The sequence below is a fragment of the Nothobranchius furzeri genome, chromosome 6, assembly GCF_043380555.1.
Source record: "Nothobranchius furzeri strain GRZ-AD chromosome 6, NfurGRZ-RIMD1, whole genome shotgun sequence".
Classification (NCBI taxonomy): Eukaryota; Metazoa; Chordata; class Actinopteri; order Cyprinodontiformes; family Nothobranchiidae; genus Nothobranchius; species Nothobranchius furzeri.
In genome coordinates, this window is record NC_091746.1 from 70979959 (window position 1) to 71001577 (window position 21619).

At 46.2% G+C, this 21619-nt stretch overlaps 1 protein-coding gene across 3 annotated transcripts; it reads right to left on the reverse strand.

Annotated features, from left to right (window-relative positions):
* Nucleotides 1-407: 407 nt before the first annotated feature.
* On the reverse strand, nucleotides 408-20548 carry ptpa (protein phosphatase 2 phosphatase activator). Of its 3 annotated transcripts, none has more exons than XM_054744657.2 (10): nucleotides 20402-20548; nucleotides 19617-19726; nucleotides 19334-19420; nucleotides 18071-18196; nucleotides 17876-17993; nucleotides 17657-17756; nucleotides 17152-17276; nucleotides 16322-16422; nucleotides 7113-7220; nucleotides 408-990 (listed from the first exon to the last, which is right to left on the reverse strand). In XM_054744657.2, exons 1-10 carry the CDS (start codon nucleotides 20424-20426, stop codon nucleotides 916-918), a joined length of 975 nt encoding a protein of 324 aa, XP_054600632.1. In that variant the 5' UTR covers nucleotides 20427-20548; the 3' UTR covers nucleotides 408-915. The 3 variants fall into 3 exon arrangements, with proteins under 3 accessions (XP_054600632.1, XP_054600631.1, XP_070408619.1); XM_054744656.2 differs by lacking the exon at nucleotides 408-990 and adding an exon at nucleotides 6682-7047; XM_070552518.1 differs by lacking the exons at nucleotides 408-990; nucleotides 7113-7220 and adding an exon at nucleotides 15117-15444.
* Between the last annotated feature and the right edge of the window lie 1071 nt (nucleotides 20549-21619).

The window sequence follows — 21619 nt, forward strand, 5'->3', positions numbered from 1 at the left end:
GTGTTTCTGAAACCAACAACTTCTTCTCTTTAAGAGTAAGGACTCCAGTTTAGCAGCTAATGGAAACCGTTTTCCACGTCTGACAAACGGCTCACAAACATTCAAAACTAGAAGTTAAAGCTGCCTTTGAACGTCTGACGCTCCGACCGCGGTTTAGAATATTAGCCGGCTGGAACCGGCACGCCTATAGAGCACCCCTGATTTAAGAGGACACACACACACACACACACACACACACACACACACACACACACACACACACACACACACACACACACACACACACACACACACACACACACACACACACACACACACACACACACACACACACACACACACACACACACACACACACACACCATCATGTTGTGACTGAAGCTAAAGTCAAACACGGATCCGACCAGAACTATTGGACTCTTTATTGATTTACATCAGAACTCCCTCCGGCGCCGCTCCGAGGCTGGATGAAGGCAGTGACGAGGCAGAAGCAACTAAGAGGGATTTCCATAAATCCAGCAGAATTTATGAGTCACAACAGGTTTTTCCACTGAACTGGAAGAAAATACTTTCACCTGTTTGAGACATGATCACGCTATCACTTATTTTTACATTTACAACAAAAACCACTCTTTGGCTTCAAAAGCAAAACAAACAAACTCTAGAGATGTAGGAGAGCCGGTTTTCCGCCTCGCCGTTGGAACCCAAACGGATGAATCCGAGTCCTGAAGCGTCCATCATCACTCATCCTGAAAACAGAACGACTCACGTGGTTTCATATGAATAACAGAGTGGTCCGCGGCGCGGGGGTCGGGACTTTCAGGACCACATGCGTGCACGTGAAGGACTGAGAGGTTGGTGTTCGCTACAGTTGGAGGAAGAATGAGCTGGTTTGGTTCCGTGGTGGGAGCAACATCAAGGTTTCACCGGCTGGATGGAGAGCAGGCTGCCGAATTTAAAGTGTTGGATGACAGGAAACTTCTCCAAGCACTGGGAACCAAAACAGAAACACCAGGAGGGTCAATATTCGGTTCTGAGGGAGAACGTTTCACACAAAACGAAAAACAAAATTCTGCTTCTGTTTGGAACGAGTCCATTCTGGAGTCCCGTGGTCTAAAAGCAGTTCCTCACTGGGAGACGCACCGCTCTTCTTTCTTTCTATTGTTGCCTAAATGTCCTGAAACGTTCTCAAGGCTTCTCCGGTTCCTCCCACCAGTCTTTGGAATCGCTCACACTGCTGGAATCACGTATAAACAAACAAAAACACAGCCACCTGTGTCAGTTGCTGCTGGGGTCAGGGTTCTAGACCAAGTCTCAGACATCACTGATGATGTCACCATAGAGCTCCGGACCCCAAGTGACTCTCAGTTAGTGGACGCCATTTTGGCATGCAAAAAAGGTAAACAAACACGGATGTAACATGAACATAAACGGGATCCGCTTGGATTTTACTTCGTTGGAGTTTACTTCACACTTTAAAACAGAAGAAATTGTTTTATATAGTCAGAAATTAAATAGACTAAACATCTCCGACCCTTACCGTGCCCCTGGGATACTTTTTAAAAACGCCAGAAGCTGTTGGAGCGGACTTCTTACCGGCACAACACCGGACCTGGCCGGGGGAACCCCTTGGGATTGCCCCGGCCGGAGGAGCTGGGGAGAGGTCTGCGACTCTCGACTCTACTGCCCGCTCCGACGCCAGAAGCTGTCGGAGTGGACTTCTTACCGGCACAACACCGGACCTGGCCGGGGAACCCCTTGGGATTTACCCGGAGGAGCTGGCTCCGGCGGCTGGGGAGAGGGAAGTCACGCTACTGCCCCCGCAACCCGACTCCGGATACGCGGATGAAAATGGATGGATGGACGGACAAATAACAGATTTACACGTAAGTAGTCTCGGTGAGACAGATAATAGCAATCCAAAGTGCTTTTTATGTGTGATCTGATCAACCATTGCTTAAAAATTAAACACAGCTTAGCCGGTTAATTGCTGTGATCATAAAACACGTAAACGACAGCACGCAGAACTCACGAGGCAACGTTTTACGTGATGTTTACTTGCTGCTGTGAGTAATAAGGCAGAAAAAGCCACGCCAAAATAAGTTTAGGAAGCCCACTAAGAATCGTAATGAAAGCATTTAAAATAAATACCATACACAGTTGAGGACACGTTGGTTTAAGTACCTGATATGAAGCGGTCGCTGCATAAGCGAAATCCTTTACTCTCGGGATCCCACAGCTTCATTTTAGCCCGGTCACTAGCGCGTTTTATTACAATGATCCAACGTTTGCGGCGCTCCGGATCTTGGGGAATCCTGTAGATGGCTCATTCCTTATGTCGTCCGCGTCTGTTCTGCATCCTGGGGCACAACAGGAATCTACCATATTTCCCGTTTGATTGAGTTTTCTGACAATAACAAATAGTCCAGCTGCCGGCTTCTGCCTGCCAAATGGCGCCGTTTCGATTTGAACTGTTGCATGCCGGGAGAAGTGACGTCAACTCCCGGAGCTCTATAGACAAACCAGTGGTGGCTCATCCACAGGGAGCCCAAGTCTCCTCCCTTCCAGTCGGCTCATGGGTCCCGAAAGAACGAAACACTGAACGTTCGTAATTAGCACGACTACAATCAGACATCGATACGTCGCATATGTGACATCACCACATAAGCTCCTCCCGCCAGCGTAGCTGCTACTCACCACGTGACCAGATTTATGGTGGTTCTTTCCTCCTGTGGGACGTTTACTGAACTTACACCCCTTTTCTCTCAGTTTTCTCCGTGTCTGGTTCGATGACGTCACTATGTTGAAGCTCATTTGTAGTCCTGGACTTATTTTCACACAAAACCTAAAATAACGTTCCCCCGTTCTAAAATAAGCACGTTCTTGGTACCAAAATGTGTTTAAAATTCACGGACATCATGTGTGAAATCCATGGCACAAAACAAGCGGAGTTAGAACCCATTAGCCCCGTTGACTTGCGTTCATTTTGTCGTTCTTCCGGGGACCCATGGTCCGGAAGTAGATGGGCGTGGCTTAGGCTCTCTATAGGGGGCGCTAGGGTGCCGCTGTCCTTGACTGATAAAGGTTAAAACAGGACAGCTACTTAAATGTCGATGTTGTGTTGTCCACCTACTAGTGTAGGTGAGTACTGTGCCTTGAGGTGTGCTTGCCTAGCTTGAGCAGTTGGTTAATTTCCACGGTTTCACACTGAAAGCGTCGGCGGTGCGGGACAGCAGCGGAACGTCGCTGTTCCATCAGAATCCACTATAGTCTGTGGTGTGTTTCAAACCAGCCGCGTCATTTTCTGATGCGTCCCAGAAGCGGCACGCCACGCCGCTAAAAACAGGATCGGGTTCTAGTTTAGCCGCCAGCCGCTTCTGGGACACGTCAATTTCCACAGTTAGCATAGGGCTAGAAAGGAAATCACACGTGGTTTCAGTGTAAAATCCCTGGTAATTTTCAAAATAAAAGTACTGCAGCGATGCAGTTTCATAAATATGAAGCTTACATGTGACCCAACGACGTATTTGCTCACAGCATCGTTCCAGAAGTGCAGTGGTGTGTTTTCATGGCTTTAATCCTGGCAGTGGAGAGGAACAGCATCATTTGTGACATCAAACAGCGATTTCAAACGTGATTTCCTTCTTTTTGGTTTAATGGTGGTTTGCATAAACAAACGGTGACTTGGAGTCTCGAAGGATCTTGTGATCTCGCAAGTCCAGCAAGGAGCACAGCAAGGAAGCCGTGCCTCTGCCAAAACTCTCCCGGTGTGAAATGGACCGCTTTTGAAGTTCGCGAGTTAACCGTTCCGCATCGCTGATGCTTCCAGTGTGAAATCAGGTCAGACACACAGGCTGCTGGAGACTAAAACTCAAACAAAGAACAAAGTAAAATGGTAAGTGACCTGTATTTGTACAGCGCAGGGGGATTCAATCCGGTCCTGGAGGTCCGGCATCCAGAACGTTTTAGTGGTTTCTCTGATTCAACACACGTGATTCATCTGTGCAGCAGCTCACCAGGCTCTGCAGAACACTGTTAATCACCTGCTGATTGAAATCAGGTGTGTTGATGCAGTTAAAACCTGGATACCGGACCTCCAGGACTGGAATTGAACACCCCTGGTATAGTGCTTTCTTGGGGTTCTACAACCCCCCAAGGCCCTTCACAACACAGTCAGTCATTCACACATGGATGAGCTACGATGAGATGAGGCTGCCGAACAATGGCGCCACCGGTCCCTCCGACCACCACCAGCAGGCGAGGGGGGTTAAATGTCTTGCTCAAAGACACAACAGCAGCATTCTCTGGTAGAAGCTGGGATTGAGTTGCTCTTAAAGGCTTGTGTATTTATTAGAGTATTATTATCACTATTATTATTACTGCTATTATTATTACTATTATTATTATTATTACTGCTATTATTATTACTATTATTATTATTACTGCTATTATACCAGTATTACTATTTTTTTACTGCTATTATTATTACTATTATTAGTAGTACTATTATTACTATTATTATTATTACTGCTATTATTATTACTATTATTATTTTTACTGCTATTATTATTACTATTATTATTATTACTGTTATTATTATTATTAGTAGTAGTAGTACTGCTATTATTATTAGTACTATTATTACTATTATTACTGCTATTATTATTATTATTATATTATTACTGCTATTATTTTACTATTATATTATTACTGCTATTATTATTACTATTATTATTCTTACTGCTATTATTATTACTATTATTATTCTTACTGCTATTATTACTATTATTATTTTACTGCTATTATTATTACTATTATTATTACTGCTATTATTATTACTATTATTATTCTTACTGCTATTATTATTAGTATTATTATTATTATTACTGCTATTATTACTATTATTATTTTACTGCTATTATTATTACTATTATTATTATTACTGCTAATATTATTAATATTATTATTGTTGTTGTTAATAAAAATGTAATATTAACATTATTATTATTGTTATTATTGTCGTTAATAATCGCGCACACACACACACGGTTTTAGATGGCATTAATGCTCTTCCTCCTTGCCTTCACTCATTTCTTTCGTATCTTTGGTCGGCCATGATGGCTCCGCTGCAGAAGCACGGTGGCGTGGAGGCAATAACACGTTTGTCCGTGCCTACATAACGCCCCACAGCCTTGATATCTCAACGACTCTAGGACACAGAGGAGATCTGTTTCTGGAGAAGAAACTGAGACCACTCACAATCTTTGGGGACATTCTGGAAACTCCTTTGAGAATTCTGTTGGTAGTTTGCCAGATCTCGAGATGATGCAGGATTTGGGATCTGGGACTTGTGGATGTCTGTCCTAAGGCCATGTCTGTCCCTGACTCGCTGCTCGAGTCGCTCAGCAGACGTTTGGTTCCACAAAAACCCTGGAAGAGTTTTAGTGTAACAACGGGTGAACTGAGAGGTTCTGTCGCTGTCCGGAGGTCAAACCTCCTCCATGTTCTTCCTGATATGGTCTGGTTGTTATCCAGCAGAGAATCCTGATGATTCAGATGTGTTTTTCCAATGTTTCAGAGACCTTTATCCTTTCATTGGTAGGACGTGGTCTTTGGGCTACGTTTGAATGTTGTTCTGAGTTCTGATTGGTTCCTGCCGGCTGACCTGAACCTGAAACAACCTGGTTTGATTCCTTATGTTTGAGTTTCAACATTAAGAAAATAAAAATGAAACCTAATGAGTCTTTAGTGTCGTTGGCATTTTATTTTTTCCTTCACATCTTTTGCGTCGGAGCAGATTTTATGTTCTGCTGGACGTCTGGAGGAGAAGAAAGGATCCAGTCAGGCCGGGAGCCACGGATCCGGGCTCTTGTGTGGGGCCGGAGAAAGGGAGAGAGGAATGTGAGTGTGCCGATGGCTGCTTCAGGCTGGGAGAGAGGTTGGGCCGCAGTGAGGGAGAGAGGGAAGGAGGGGGGAGGATTTAATGAAGGGAATGAGGGGGGAGGGAAAGGCAGACAGCTTGGCCCCTCAGCTCTTTGGGAAGACTCGCAGGCTGCTCTGGAAAACACAGGATGTGGGCAAACAGGCGGGGAGACCGGGCTTAGACACCCCACCCCCCCCCATCCTGATCCCACCCCCACTCGCCCACACACACACACACACCATTCCTGACTTAACCCTTTCCTGCCTCCCAGCGTCCCACAGAGCCGGCCCGTCTGGGTGTTTTCCTCGCCGCCTGCTTCAGCAGCTCCTCTCACTGCTGCTCGTCACAAAGGCTCAGATAAAACTTTATTTAGATAACAAAAACAAATACGATGACAAAACGTAGTTCCTTCAGTGTGACTTCAGAAGAACGTCACAAATATAAGATCAGATGTTCTAAAAGTGATATGAAAACAGCCCCGAGTGTCGGGTTTCAGAGTAAATCAGGCTAAACAACAATAAATAATAGAATCAGGACAGGAAGTGATGTCACCTACTTAAAAAACATCTAATGTTCTATATAAAGGAAATCTGAGGTTTACATCCGGTATCAGTGAAACGATGTAATAAATCTGAATGAAGACTAAAGGTTCCTCCAGCTGACCAGATTCCGGGTTTCCCGCTGACCAGATTCCGGGTTTTCCGGTCACCTCCACAGGTAAAAGCTGTGTTTTAGATTCCAGATTAAAAATAGTCTGATGGTTTGAGGACTTTTCCCTTTAGGGATGGTTTGGTCTTTTTGTCTCTCGCTGGCTTCCGTACCAGCTCCTGGTTTAGGCTGTGCTTTATTCTAAACACAGCACCAGGACTGAGCTCAGAACCCGTCTGTGACCCTGTGACCACCGGGGGAACTTCAGGAGCCAATCAGCCTTCAGCTGGTGCCTCTTAGGCCCCGCCCCAAGGCTCTTACAGAACCAACACCAACAACTAAAACAACGCTCCTCGACTACCAGAACATTTGTGAGAAGTCGGAGCAGTAATCAGGAATTCTGTGGGCGTTTCTGGAACCAGTAGACCTCCTCGGTCCAGTTGGACCCTCGTGGTTTGTTCAGTACATCCACCCCACTGAAATGAAATCGATACGCTTTTCATAAACTGGACCACCTAATCGGCTCTGTGGGGGTGCGTACCTCCGCCTTGTACATTCGGATCAGGCCTTGGTTGACTTTGGACCAGGAAGGAACGGCGCTGATGTTCCACAGCTGGTTGGAGTGTTCGGCAAACGGACCCGTCTTCATCTGCAGAACCAGAGACAAGAGTCAGAAATCAGTCTCAAATAATCCAGACCTTCAAAATAAGATTTTATTCAAACCTACAAATAAAACATTTATAAATTTGAACACATTTAAATAAATTCTACAACAAAACAGTTTATTATGCAACTAAAACAACAACATTATTATTATTATAATAAATAAAATCTTCATATCCATCCATTTTCGGCTGCTAATCTGGGGTCGGGTCGCGGGAGCAGCAGCCTAAAGGTTGGTTTATGCTTGACGCGTCCGCGAGGTCCGCACGGCTCCGCGCGGAAAAGTTGCGTCATTTTGCGTCATTTTAACAACCACGCCCCTCCACCGCGTGTCCGCACGGCCCAAGATTTCCGCAACGCGCACCTCGGAAATTTCTAACCACGCGGACGGTCGGACGCGGAAAAACATGGCGGACCGGCACGGCAGAGGTTCGTAAATACAGACATTTGTATGATTCAGCTCTCAAAGATCACCGTGATCAACATGTTGTTAATAATTCTTGGAGAGAAATAGCTCGCACTGTCGGAAAAGACGAGAACGCTGTTAAAAATGCTGAAATACCATGTTGTAAACAGTGATTTCTACTTCTACTATGGTGTAGTGTTGGATGCAATCCGTAGAGCTCCATGCTGCCCCCTACAGTTTGGGAGAAAATTGGCTCACCGCAGAGACGAGCCGCACAAACCATAAACGCTGCGAGTTGTGAAGCGCGTTCCAGCCGCGAGCCGCATCACCGCGCGGAAAGTGAATGCGTCAAGCATAAACCAAGCTTAAGCAGGGAGCCCCAGGCCTCCTTCTCCCCAGCCACTTGGGCCAGCTCCTCCAGGCGTTCCCTGACCAGCCGAAAGACATAGTCTCTCCACCGTGCCCTGGTCTTCCTTTAGGTCTTCTCCTGGCCTTCTGACTCAGCTCTCTCTTCACCACGACAGACCGGTACAACGCCCGCATCACTGCAGATGCAGCACCAATCCACCTATCGATCTCACGCTCCAGTTTTCCCTCACTCGTGAACAAGACCCCGAGATACTTAAACTCCTCCACTTGGGGCAGGACCTCATCCCTGACCCGGAGAAGGCATTCTACCCTTTTCCGACTCAAGACCATGGTCTCAGATTTAGAGGAGCTGATTCTCATCCCAGCTGCTTCACACTCGGCTGTGAACCGCTCCAGCGAGAGCTGGAGATCACGTTCTGATGAAGCCAACAGGACTACATCACCTGCAAAAAGCAGGGACCTGATCCTCAGGCCACCAAAACGGATGCCCTCCATACCTTGGCTGCACCTAGAAATCCTGTCCATAAAGATTATGAACAGAATCGGTGACAACGGGCAGCCTTGGTGGAGTCCAACTCTCACTGGGAACGAGCCCGACTTACTGCCAGCAATGCGGACCAAGCTCTGACACCAGTCATACAGGGACCTAACAGCCCGTACCAGAGGGCCTGGTACCCCATACTCCTGGAGTACCCCCCACAGGGCCCCCTTGAGGGACGTGGTCGAATGCCTTCTCCAAATCCACAAAACACATGTGGACAAACTCCCAGGCATTCATATTAATCATCATAATAATAATAATAGACTGGACCGGATCAGGGGTTAAAACTGGACCGGATCAGGGGTTTTAACTGGACCGGATCAGGGGTCTTAACTGGACCGGATCCGGGGTCTTAACTGGACCGGATCAAGGGTTTTAACTGGACCGGATCAGGGGTTTAAACTGGACCGCATCCGGGGATCTTAACTGGACCGGATCCGGGGTCTTAACTGGACCAGATCAGGGGTTTCAACTGGACCGGATCAGGGGTTTCAACTGGACCGGATCCGGGGGTCTTAACTGGACCAGATCAGGGGTTTTAAAGGGACCGGATTAGGGGTCTAAAATGGACCGGATCAGGGGTCCTAACTGGACCGGATCAGGGGTTTAAAGTGGACCGGATCAGGGGTCTAAAATGGACCGGACCAGGGGTTTAAACTGGACCGGATCAGGGGTTTTAACTGGACCGGATCAGGGGTTTCAACTGGACCGGATCCGGGGGTCTTAACTGGACCAGATCAGGGGTTTTAAAGGGACCGGATTAGGGGTCTAAAATGGACCGGATCAGGGGTCCTAACTGGACCGGATCAGGGGTTTAAACTGGACCGGATCAGGGGTCTAAAATGGACCGGACCAGGGGTTTAAACTGGACCGGACCAGGGCTTTAAACTGGACCGGATCAGGGGTTTTAACTGGACCGGATCAGGGGTTTAAACTGGACCGGATCAGGGGTCTAAACTGGACTGGATCAGGGGTCTAAACTGGACTGGATCAGGGGTCTAAAATGGACCGGATCAGGGGTTTAAACTGGACCGGATCAGGGCTTTAAACTGGACCAGATCAGGGGTTTTAACTGGACCGGATCAGGGGTTTTAACTGGACCGGATCAGGGGTTTTAACTGGACCGGATCTGGGGTTTTAACTGGACCAGGTCAGGGGTTTAAACTGGACCGGATCAGGGGTTTAAACTGGACCGGATCAGGGGTTTAAACCGGGCCGGATCAGGGGTTTTAACTGGACCGGATCTGGGGTTTAACTAATTTAACTGAATTAAATTTGTAGAAACCATCAGTAGAAATACAACTTTTAATATTGTTAACAGACGTGACACTGAAAGAGAAGTCTGAAGCTATGAATGTCTGACTGAGAAGTGGTGATTGGAGCCCCCCCACCTCCCAAAAGAAAAAACAGGGGGAGGGGGAGGGGGGTAAGCCCTGGGGCATCAATCTTTAGAAAAAAATAACCTCTTTTTTCCACGGAGCTGCACTGGAGCGCTGCTGCAGACACTTTCTGGGACCTCGCATGAGAAGAGGTGGGGGAAGGGCCTAGAGGAGGGAGGGGGGAGGAGACGTCCCGTATTCCCTGGAGGAAGGAGTGATTCACAGCAGCATGTGGGGAAGGAAGTGAGTCATGTTCAGGGCTCGCGCTCGCACACAAGCCCTGTGTCCGACTACAGGAATAAGAGCGTGTGTGTGTGTTTTTTTTGTGGTTTTTTTGGGGGGGGGGGGGGGGGGGGGGGCAGACAGGAGAACATGTTTATGATGAGATTCATCCTCACAACCATAAACACAGAGCAAACACTCTGCACAAACATAGCAGACGTGAGACAAAACAACCCATGTGCTTTAAACCAGCCCAATGAGAAGTCTCGTTACCATGGTTACCGACAGGTAAACCGCCTGATATATCACAAAATATCAAGTTTAGTCTAGGGCCGTTTCTCAATACCTAAGTAGGTTAGTGTTGACAAGTATGTTCTTGGCTAGTACAGCAGAACGTCAGTTCTACCGAGGATGCATTTGGAACAGAACCGTACTCTGCAGCGTCATGGCAACAAGTGCTGCTTGTTTCTACGGGTAAAAAAAGGGACCTGACATCAAAATAAAAGTCTACCGGTAGTTTGTCTCTTAATCAACAAAATAACAATGAATACATATTATTTGCATGATATGTGGTCCTTTTTTGATAACAATTGATAACATACCAGCCCCGTAGTGTCTCTTTGTAAATTCTCTGTGGTAAACCGAAAGCAAAACTCTACTCGCTGTGCGTTCGTCTTTTTAACACCTTAATCTAACAAATGAAATGTCTCCCCAGCCTTCTCTGGTTTCTACAGGAGCGGTTAATCACTAAATGAAACTAATCAGCTGTGTTCATGATGAAGTTTTACGTCTATGTTGATGACGACTAACGTCTAGGTTGATGACAACTTGCGTCTATGATGATGACATTTGACGTCTACGCTGATGACGACTTATGTCTAGGTTGATGACGACTTACATCTATGTAGGTGATGTTTTACGTCTATGTTGATGATGTTTTAGGTCTATGTTGATGACAATTTAGATCTATGTTGATGACGTTTTACGTCTATGTTGGACGACTTGCGTCTATGTTGATGACGTTTTACATCTATGTTGATGACGTTTTACGTCTATGTTGATGACGTTTTACGTCTACGTTGGACAACTTACATCTACGTTGGACGTTTTACATCTATGTTGATGACGACTTACGTCTATGTTGATGACGACTTACGTCTATGTTGATGACGACTTACGTCTATGTTGATGATGACTTACGTCTATGTTGATGATGACTTACGTCTATGTTGATGATGACTTACGTCTATGTTGATGCCATTTTACGTCTTTGTTGATGACTTTTCACGTCTATGTTGATGGCGATTTAAGTCTATGTTGATGACGTTTTACATCTATGTTGGACGACTTACGTTTATGTTGATGCCATCTCACGTCTATTGTGATGACGTTTCACGTCTATGGTGATGACGTTTCACATCTATGTTGATGGCAATTTATGTCTATGTTGATGGCGATTTAAGTCTATGTTGATGACGTTTTACGTCTATGTTGGGCGACTTATGTCTTTGTTGATGCCATTTTACGTCGTTGTTGATGACGTTTCACGTCTATGTTGATGGCAATTTAAGTCTATGTTGATGACGTTTTACGTCTATGTTGGACGACTTACATCTATGTTGATGACGACTTACGTCTATGTTGGAGGACTTACGTCTATGTTGGAGGACTTACGTCTATGTTGGAGGACTTGCGTCTATGTTGATGCCATTTACGTCTATACTGATGCCATTTTACGTCTTTGTTGATGACGTTTCACGTCTATGTTGATGGCAATTTAAGTCTATGTTGATGACGTTTTACGTCTATGTTGGACGACTTACGTCTATGTTGATGCCATCTTACGTCTATGGTGATGACGTTTCACATCTATGTTGATGGCGATTTATGTCTATGTTGATGACGTTTTACGTTTACGTTGATGACGACTTACGTCTATGTTGATGCCATTTTACGTCTATAGTGATGACGTCTATGGTGATGACGTTTCACGTCTATGGTGATGACGTTTCACGTCTATGATGATGACGATTTATGTCTATGTTGATGACGTTTTACGTCTATGTTGGACGACTTACGTCTATGTTGAAGCCATCTTACGTCTATGTTGATGACGTTTCACGTCTATGGTGATGACGTTTCACATCTATGTTGATGGCGATTTATGTCTATGTTGATGACATTTTACGTTTACGTTGATGACGACTTACGTCTATGTTGATGCCATTTTACGTCTATAGTGATGACGTCTATGGTGATGACGTTTCACGTCTATGGTGATGGCGATTTATGTCTATGTTGATGGCGATTTACGTCTATGTTGGACGACTTACGTCTATGTTGATGCCATTTTACGTCTATGTTGATGACGTTTCACGTCTATGGTGATGGCGTTTTACGTCTATGATGGATGACTTACGTCTATACTGATGACGCTTTACGTCTAAGTTGATGACGTTTTAGGTCTATGATGGATGACTTACGTCTATGTTGATGACGTTTTATGAGGACATGAGTACACGAGTTCAGACAACTATGCATATAGGGAAACGGCTCTGAGCTTCAGATGACGGGCTATGGAGTCTTATTTCCTGGTATTTTGACATCTCTCCTCTGATTGAGCAACACGACTCTACCACTGACTGTTTGCTCAGCAATGTTGATGTTTTATCTCCATAAATAACACAAGTCTGGAGGAGTTCTGCTGTGTAGTGAAGTTACTAATGCTAACAGTTAGCATCTATTAGCAGAGACGTTCTCTGCTGTTTCCTGGACGCTAAACCAACAACAGACTTCCCCATCGTGAGTCCACATGGGTGACTCCATGAATGTTAGTGACAGTGTGACGTAGATCTGTCAGGATTTTCTAATCCTAGAGTTTCACCGTCTGTTTTCTATCAGAAGCTACTGCAGGAGATAGGTGTAAGAGACTATTTTCATGTTCAGCCTATATGAAACACTCAGAGTGACCGGGTCGGATCGGGTCTCGACTCGATTAATCAGATTAAACAGGAAAATGTAAAAACTTCTAGGGAAACATTTTTTCTCCTTCCTTTACTTTAACAACAGAACATGATTAGAAAACAGTTCAATAATGTGCAAAACAACATGATATCACCTAAATATATCTAGAATTTAACTATGATCAGTAAAATGTATGTATTTCATTAACATGTTCTGTAGGAATTTACATGAAATTCTGCTAATAACGTTTCATTTCTACTGCTTAAAAAGTAATGATGACATATCTATTATGTACCGGTTGACAATAATCCAATTTAATTATGTTTACAGACAGACGCGTTTGTGAATTAAATGCTACAGTGGCTTGCCATACTCCTTCAGCAGTGTTGGGCAGAGCAGCCTGGAAGCAGTTACCTGACTGCAGCGGCACCGGTTCTTCTCCGTAGAGGCATGGCCTCTACTGTGGTGCTGCAGAGGCACTTGTGGCCGACAGCAATTTGCAGTCGAGTTATTGTCAGTCTGACGTGTCTACGCACAACATCTCAAACTGGACAGATAAAGCTGTGTCAGCTCGCTCTGCTGGCGAACAACAGCTAAATCTTTAACTCAAATGTCTACAAAAAGCTTCAGGTGGAGCAGCAGAGGCTGCTTTCTCCTGCTCTGCTGGAGAAAAGCAGTTCTCAACTAAAAGACCAAAGCGTCTGTCGTGAACACAGAACCACGCTATCCAGCTCCGCTAGAGGGCGACGGCTCCACTACGACGACAGAGTCAAGCACCCAGCTAGCAGCGAAAATTCATTTCTGGTGCCCACTTGGGTCGATCGCACGCATTAGTGTGGAAGCCACTCTAAAACCTCTGAGAGGGGAATCCTCATTGTCGCCTAGACGACTGGACACTAGCGAGTTCCTGTGTGCAAGTGGAGGCCCACATCTCCCAGGTTCTGCCTCAAAATCAAGCCCTGGATTCCTCAGTGAATTACTAAAAGAGCTCCCTGGTTCCGAGTCAGAGTTCGCATGCGTCGGACTAGAAAATCGCTCTCGATCAAGCAGAGCGCTTCTTGCGGACCAGCGGATAGCCGCCCTACGCAGCTGCTTAGCCGCTTTCAGCTAGGCGCCAAACTGACGCTAACCCTAACCCTTAAACACATCCACTGACGACATTTCACGCAAACACACACTTAGGGCCTTGGGAGTGAGCACACTCAACGGCATTTGGCAGGGGGATCTTTCAGCCTCCTCCCGAGTGCCGGTGCCCACTTCCAATTTTAAACTGCACTTAGACACAGAGGGCTGTGGATGCAAGTGGGGTGGTGTGGTGGCATCAGCTGGCATAGGCCAGACGATGCATGCACTGCCCGCTTCATCAACACACACTAACACAGTATTGGAGCAGGCGGAGGAAGACTAGGGGTCTTAGCACACCTCTGTTGTCACTTCGCTCATTATCACTTCAGCAGAAAGGGTTGAACTCTGGGAACCGGTAATGCTTGTACCCATGTGCAGCAGTACCGGGACCAGAGTGAATAGGGTGTGTATGGGGAGCATGAGTGGGTGTCCGGTGTGCATTTTTGTGAGTCTTAGGTTGTATGTGTATGTGAGAGCATGAGGGAGGGAGTGTGTGACTGTGTCTGTGTATGACAGTATATGTCAGGTGGGGCCTTTGGCTCCTCCCCTCTCCTGGGACTTCTTGTGCTACTACCGTAGTTTCCGGAGTATAAGTCGCACCAGCCATAAAATGTATAACGAAGAAGAAAAAAACATATGAGTCGCATTTTGGGGGGAAATTTTATTATTTTTCTTACAAAATCTGAGACCAAGCGTTTCACGTTGCAAGACAAGTACTGGTAACAATAACAGAATAAACAACCAGGGCGCAGCAGCGCACCACGGTCTCCAGCAGAGGATGGCGGTGTTTGAAACCCTCCCAGCGGGCGGGGAGAGCTCATTCCTGGGCCGGAGCTGGCACGCAGCACCCCGCCACAGGCTGCAGCAGGTGATGGCGGTGTTTGAAACCCTCCCAGCGGGACAGGGGAGCTCATTCCTGGGTCGGAGCCGCCTGGCCCGCAGCAGCTCGCCACAATCTCCAGCAGGTGATGGCGGGGCAGAGGAGATGAAACCCGGACCGGAGCCGGTCAGCCGGCTACTGGTTGTGGCCCCCTGGGGCGATCCTCTGCGCCTCTCGAGGGGGGTGGGGGCTTTTCTGGTTGCAGTCTCCTTAGGGTTCCTGTGCTCTGGGGCAGCTCCTGGATCTCTGAGACTTGGAGCTCCCTCCGTCTCCTACGCATCTTTGGGGGGCAGATCTGTGGCCCCTTACACTCTCTATTGGACGCTGTTATAGAGGAACCTTACATGAACAAGCGCATGTACACACACAGGTGCTCACATAAGGATGGACTGGGCACGTTCAACACGTCTTAAGGCTGTGGTTGGCACTAAATGCACTGTGATTTATTATCTTGTGATTGTTCAGTTAAACAATGTTGATTTAATATTTCCTCATCAGGTTGACGCAGAGACAGCTTGCTCCTGTTGTATTGTTGTGTGTCCCTTTTGTTTTCTGCAGGCCCCATATTTAATTTTACAGCCCTTCTCAGCAGGATTTGCAGTTACCAGCCTGTAGATTTAAAACGTATTTTTATTTATTTATAATTTATTATTACTTAATGTACACGATTGGGGTTGAGTGAAACGTTTTATTTTGAGTTTGAATTAATTTTGTGCAATTATGTTATGTCAGTTATGTCACCTGCATAATTTTGTTTAGAATTATAACAACCCTACGACCTTTGTTTCACCTCTCAGGTATCACCTTGTGTGTCTCATATTTCATTCACTTAACTGACAATTTTTATCTTAACAACAGAAACTTTAAACAGGAAAATCATGAAGATTAACCAGGATGCCCAAACTTTCACATCCCACTGGGTGTGTGTGTATTTATAACATGGTAAAAATGTTAGGTGGCCTGTATTTGTTTAGTACCTTCTTATGGTTCTACAACCCCCCAAGTCACTTTACAACACAATTAGTTATTCACATGTTGGTGGGGATGAGCTACGAGGTAGCCACAGCTGCCCTGGGACACGCTGATGGAGGCGAGGCTGCCGAGCGCTGGCACCTTCGGTCCCCCCGACCACCACTGGCAGACAAGACTAGTCAAAACACACACACACACACACACTCACACACACACTCGGGTTTCTGACCTCGTTTATGAACTTGATGCACTCCAGGAACATGAAGTCTTGGTGGTTCTCGTTCACCACCTTCTCGTCGAGGAAATGCCGCGGTTCCAGAGTCGGATGACCTGAGGAGAAACCAGCGTGAGTCGGCCTGGTTGCCACCAGGAGTCGCTGTTGACGATCAAATCCGAAATATCCCAGCGCAGCCTTAAACTTCTGTGTTAAATTAAAGCTGGTTTAGGAATTTAATCTGTGAACCAATCAGCAGCAGAGGCTCCAGACTTCGCAGCGTTGAAGGTCTGAGGTAAATCTGAAAAACTGTTGTCTATTTTTGACTTTTGTCTTCGTTAACTGATTTACAAAAAGCGTTCCCTTAACAACCGTTTAGTTTTAGGTAAATAAATAAAAAGCTGCTTTTGTTGATCTGAAGTGGGATTTGAGTCGTTTTAAGATCGGCTGAAAATTCTATTATTTGGTTTTAATTACCGGCTGATTTATTGATCGTTAGAAATAATAAAACATGTCTGTAGTTTATGTTCAGGGTGAAAATAATTCAGGTTATTGACCAACAGATAAATCTGCAGGGGAGTTGGTTTTCTGGGGAGCAGCTGCTCCGGTGCTGGGATCAGACAGGGCTGGATGTCTGCCTGCTGCCCCCTAGTGCTCACATCCGGTCCCTACACCGCAGCTCCTCCCACAACAAAGAGCTGCTTTCCTAAAGGACCCGGCGGACTGCCTTCTGCCCTGGCAGCAGTCCCAGGAACACCATTTTGGATGTGTTCAGGATTTTAGTAAAAGCACAACTAAAGTGTTAGTGGTCCGTGCATCGCCTAACTCTGTGGGCGGAGCCTCACCTATGAACTGGGAGCTGCCCCAGATGAAGGGCAGGAACTGGAAGTCATCCAGGCCCCAGACTCCTTGGCTCCCAGCCGGCTCCATCCTGTAGGTTTTCTGCAGCTTCCTCATCACCTGGAGGTACCTCAAGAACACACAGATGTTCCAGATGTTATAGCTCGGTCGAACAAGAGAAGCATCAAAACCTAACTCTAAATAAGGAGGTGTCCTAATCAGAACAGCCTCCTTTCAGTGAGGAGGCAGCTTGGGTCCTGGATCTTCAGGTGCTGATCCAGATCTCATGACCTCAGGTGAGGGTTTAGATGGCCCAGTAAATCCAGAGCTTCCAGCTCAGCTCCTCACTAGAGACAAAGTCCTGCTCGGCTGGTCCTTCTCGCCTCCATCAGCCCCATCACTCAGGAACACGACACTAGAGCTCCGCCTCTAGAGGTGAAACTGAAGTGGAGCACCATTTTTACACCAGTAGTTCCCAGTAACCGTGTGCCATCACCAGTAAGAGCTCACCTGTCAAAAACCTTAAAGACAATGGCGAGTTGATCCTCTGCTCTGAGAGCTCCAACTTTACACAGGCAGCAGAGGAACGCCGCAAAAGCTGCTTCATGACCTGAGAACACAAACTCCATCAGACCTCCAGAGGGTCTGGAGGACCGTCCCTTCAGAACCAGTTTAACAGGAAGTCTGGCTGCCGGGAAGGGAAGCAGGATCAGAATCCCACTTTGTTACCCGTTCCATAGTCTATCCTGGTGGGGTTCCCGACCGACTCTTTCAGGTAGACGGCAATCTCTGGAGCAGCAGCGGATCTGTCGGCAGGAAGTACGGCGGACACCAAGGTCTCGGCTTCCTGGGAACACACAGGAACGACACACTCAGCATCAACGGCGTGGGGGTTCGGCGGTGTGGGAGGAAGTCTGAACCAACCTGCTCCAGTTTGGCAAACCAGGTTCTGTAGGCTTTGTTACCGAAACGCGACGGCTGGTCAACAGGAGGAGTCTCGTTTATCCAACGGTCCAAAGTCCCCAAAAGCTCCAGCAGCCTGTCCACCGTCTGCAACAAGCAACCACATGAAGCGGCTTCATCACCTGCTGTTCGAAGCGTCAGAACACCTCCACGAGTAGGAGGAACCGGAACGCTGCAGAGGGAAAACCTCCTCCTTAAGGGTAGGGTTGTCACGGTAACCAGTGTAGCGGTAAACCCCGGTAAAAAAGTTGACAATAATAATAACCATCTTGTTTTTTTAAAACATATGTTATCTCGGTGGATTACCGTGGCTGCGGTGTAGGCGCGGTGACCCTTACCAGCCACCGTATCATCTGCTGAAGTTGCCGGCGGCACATGCGCACTTTGTTGTTTACAACCAAAACTTTCTTGAAGCTAAAGCTGAAATAATGGCCAAAGGAGGAGACGGCAGCGCTCAGGAGTACATTTATTATCCCTCAAAGAAGACAAAGTGGGAAGTACGGGCATCTTTTGGATATCTGAAGAATGCCGAGGGACAGTTGATAGAAGACGGCTATCCTGTTTGCAGCAGGTGCAGAAAAAGTGTCTGTGAAAGGCAGCAACGCTTCAAATCTCATGACACATCTGCGTGACCATCACCCACAACTCTACAGTCAACGCAAGGCAAGCTAACGTTAGCGCTTTAGCTAAAATGCGTGATCCGAGGATTTGGGTTGAGGGAGAATGCAACGAGTCGCTATATAAAGCAGCCGCAGTGCCGCTACCTGCATATAAACCGTGTCGCGGACACCGCCATGTTGAAATGACGCTATGCATGACGGGGCTCCCAGGGGCAGATAAGAGTTGGTCTCTCCGAGAATAATTATGAATTTAACAATGATTACTGCCTGATGACATTTTCCCAAATCTGCAAAGCTCACTGGAAGGACACAAACCGAGGACAATATTTTCCTGATATACAGGGTTTATTTAGTTGTCTGAAAATGTAACACGTTTAAAAAAATACCGCGTTAATACCGAAAACCGTGATAATTTTGGTCACAATAACTGAGGGGTTACATTTTCACACCGTGACAACCCTACTTAAGGGACTTTGTTTGTCCGCTGAGACAAAAACTGGAGAACCGTGTTCTCAGTCCAAAGGAACTCCGTCTCTAGGAGGAACATCTCTAAAGGTGTCCGAGTCAAAATAAAAACCATTTCAGACATTAAAAAAAACCAAACCTCGGAGACTTCATATTCACACGACATCTTCTTTCCCTTCACTCCTTCATTCAGCGTGACGATGAAGCTTATGTAGTCGGCGTAGGCCTGTGGGGCACAAGCAGAACCTTAGACACACACCAGAGACGCCATGTCAGGTTCATGTCCTCCACCATCAGCTCAATCTGAACATCTGGTTTCTATAAAACTAAACTGATGGGGTTTTCTCCTTTAAACACAAGTCAGAGGAAAAGAACCAAACGGATGTGAGCTACATGTGTCAGAGCTGCAGGTAGACACCTACCTGAGATCTCTTCCACTTCCCCATGTCGGGCACCATGCTGATTTCCTTCTTAGGTATCATGAAGCTGGCCTGGGCGGAAACTTCAGGAGCTTCATCTTCAGGGGAGGAGGCTGAAAACATTCACTCAGTTAAATCATAAAGCTTTGGACCAAAAACTCTGGCTGACGGTGATTTTATATATTATTCTTATTTCACTGGACACAGAGGAAGTCCTGCTGTCATTCAGGTCTCAGCTCTAATTAATTTATTTAATTCTGTTGGATTAAATACGAAAATGAGTTTGTTGTTGCTAAAATCAGCATATTTAAATAGAAATAAGAACGGGCATCTACCCCCCCCCCCCCCCCACCCCCCCCAATAGTTATTTATGAAAGTTGTTCCTAGAAATATTGAATAGAGAAAAAATTAAATAAACTATTTGGAACATTATTGAAAAACACTGTAATTCAACGTTAAGAATACTTTCCGAGGTACATTCCTGCAGTAAAACACCGAAGATTGCCAAACAACCAACTGGATGTATTAAACGCTAAAAAAACATCACGAGCAATAAAAAATATTACAAATACATTTAAAATGAGACAGCATTTTAATCACGTGATTAAAATGTGAAGATAATGTTAGCTTATTCTGTCTCTAAGTCAGCGTGTATCTTCCGGGTTAGTTTAACCGCCGTAAAACTCGTTCTCATGGAGAAAAGCGGCTTAAACGCTACGATTAAAGACATTTTTACCACTTTGACTCTGAACTTAACGAAGAAACAACATCCCGGTGGATTTTTTTACCTGCCTGCTGCTTTGTTTCCGCCATGGCGACGCTCGCTCTTCTTCGTGGGTTTTGGAGAGTTTAACTCCGCCTCAGCTTATTACTGCGGCTAGGTGGCGAATGGTGGTACTACACCTTGAAAACCAAAGCTGGAAATACATGTTATCCACACCAAGACGCAAAATAAAATAAAATAAAATAAAATATAAAATAAAATAAAATAAAATAACCAGGCAAAATAGATTTAGAAGTTATTGTTTACAACTGTGTTGCGGCAAAAATCCGTCAGTTCAAGTGTGTTCTCTATAATTAATGTTTCTTTGGTTTCTGGTCAGGTCCCTGAGCGCTTTAAGAATGCTGTAACCAACCCAAATCTTTAAAAAAAACCCAGTCTTGACCCATCTCTAAACTTCCGTTCATCTCCAAGATCTTGGAAAAGGTTGTGGCCAAACAACTCACAGCTGATCTTGATGAACATAACATCTATGATGGTTTCCAGTCAGGTTTTCATAGAGCTCATTCAACTGAAACAGCTCTTCTTAGGGTCTTCTTAGAGACAATCATCATGCGGCGTTTGTGGTGGATCGGGTGAACCTTGAGGCGTCTGAACTATCAATGTGTGACAGTGTGAGTGTCCTGTCACAATGTCCCGATTGATCATGCGCCCTGGCTACTTGGCCATGGGGATGTCCCTTTGGCTGACTGGTAAGAACACATGACTCTCACCCGGGAGTCAGGGGATCGAATCCCGCCCGGGCCCTCGTTTCTCCACCTTGCCACATTTGGCGTTGTTGGCAGGATCCATGTAGTACTGTCAAGTAGGTCCATGGATGTGAAGTTTGTGGCACCCTGCGCGGGAGCACAAGGACGTGCTTGTGGAAAGAGTGGGGGAAGGTGGATGCATCTCATGTGAAGCAGACCCAGAGTTGAGACAGGCAAGCTTTCCTGATCCCAGAGTTCAGTTCCACTCCCATGACGTGATCACCCAAGAAGCGATCACGGAGCTTTTTTCCCAATTTTTGGAAATCCCCAGCCTGAGCAGGTGGTCTGCTAACGCCTGCGTCTGTGATTCCACTTCGGGCTCGGAGCATGTCAGCAGCAGCAGATCATAAAAGAGTAAAAGAGGATCCTCATGCCCGCAGTGCGTAAGGGTTGAAGCGCCATCTCCAGGCATTTGGAGAAAGTGCAAAGTGTGAGGACCCTAACCCGGGTGCACATAACTTAGAACCTGTTTTATT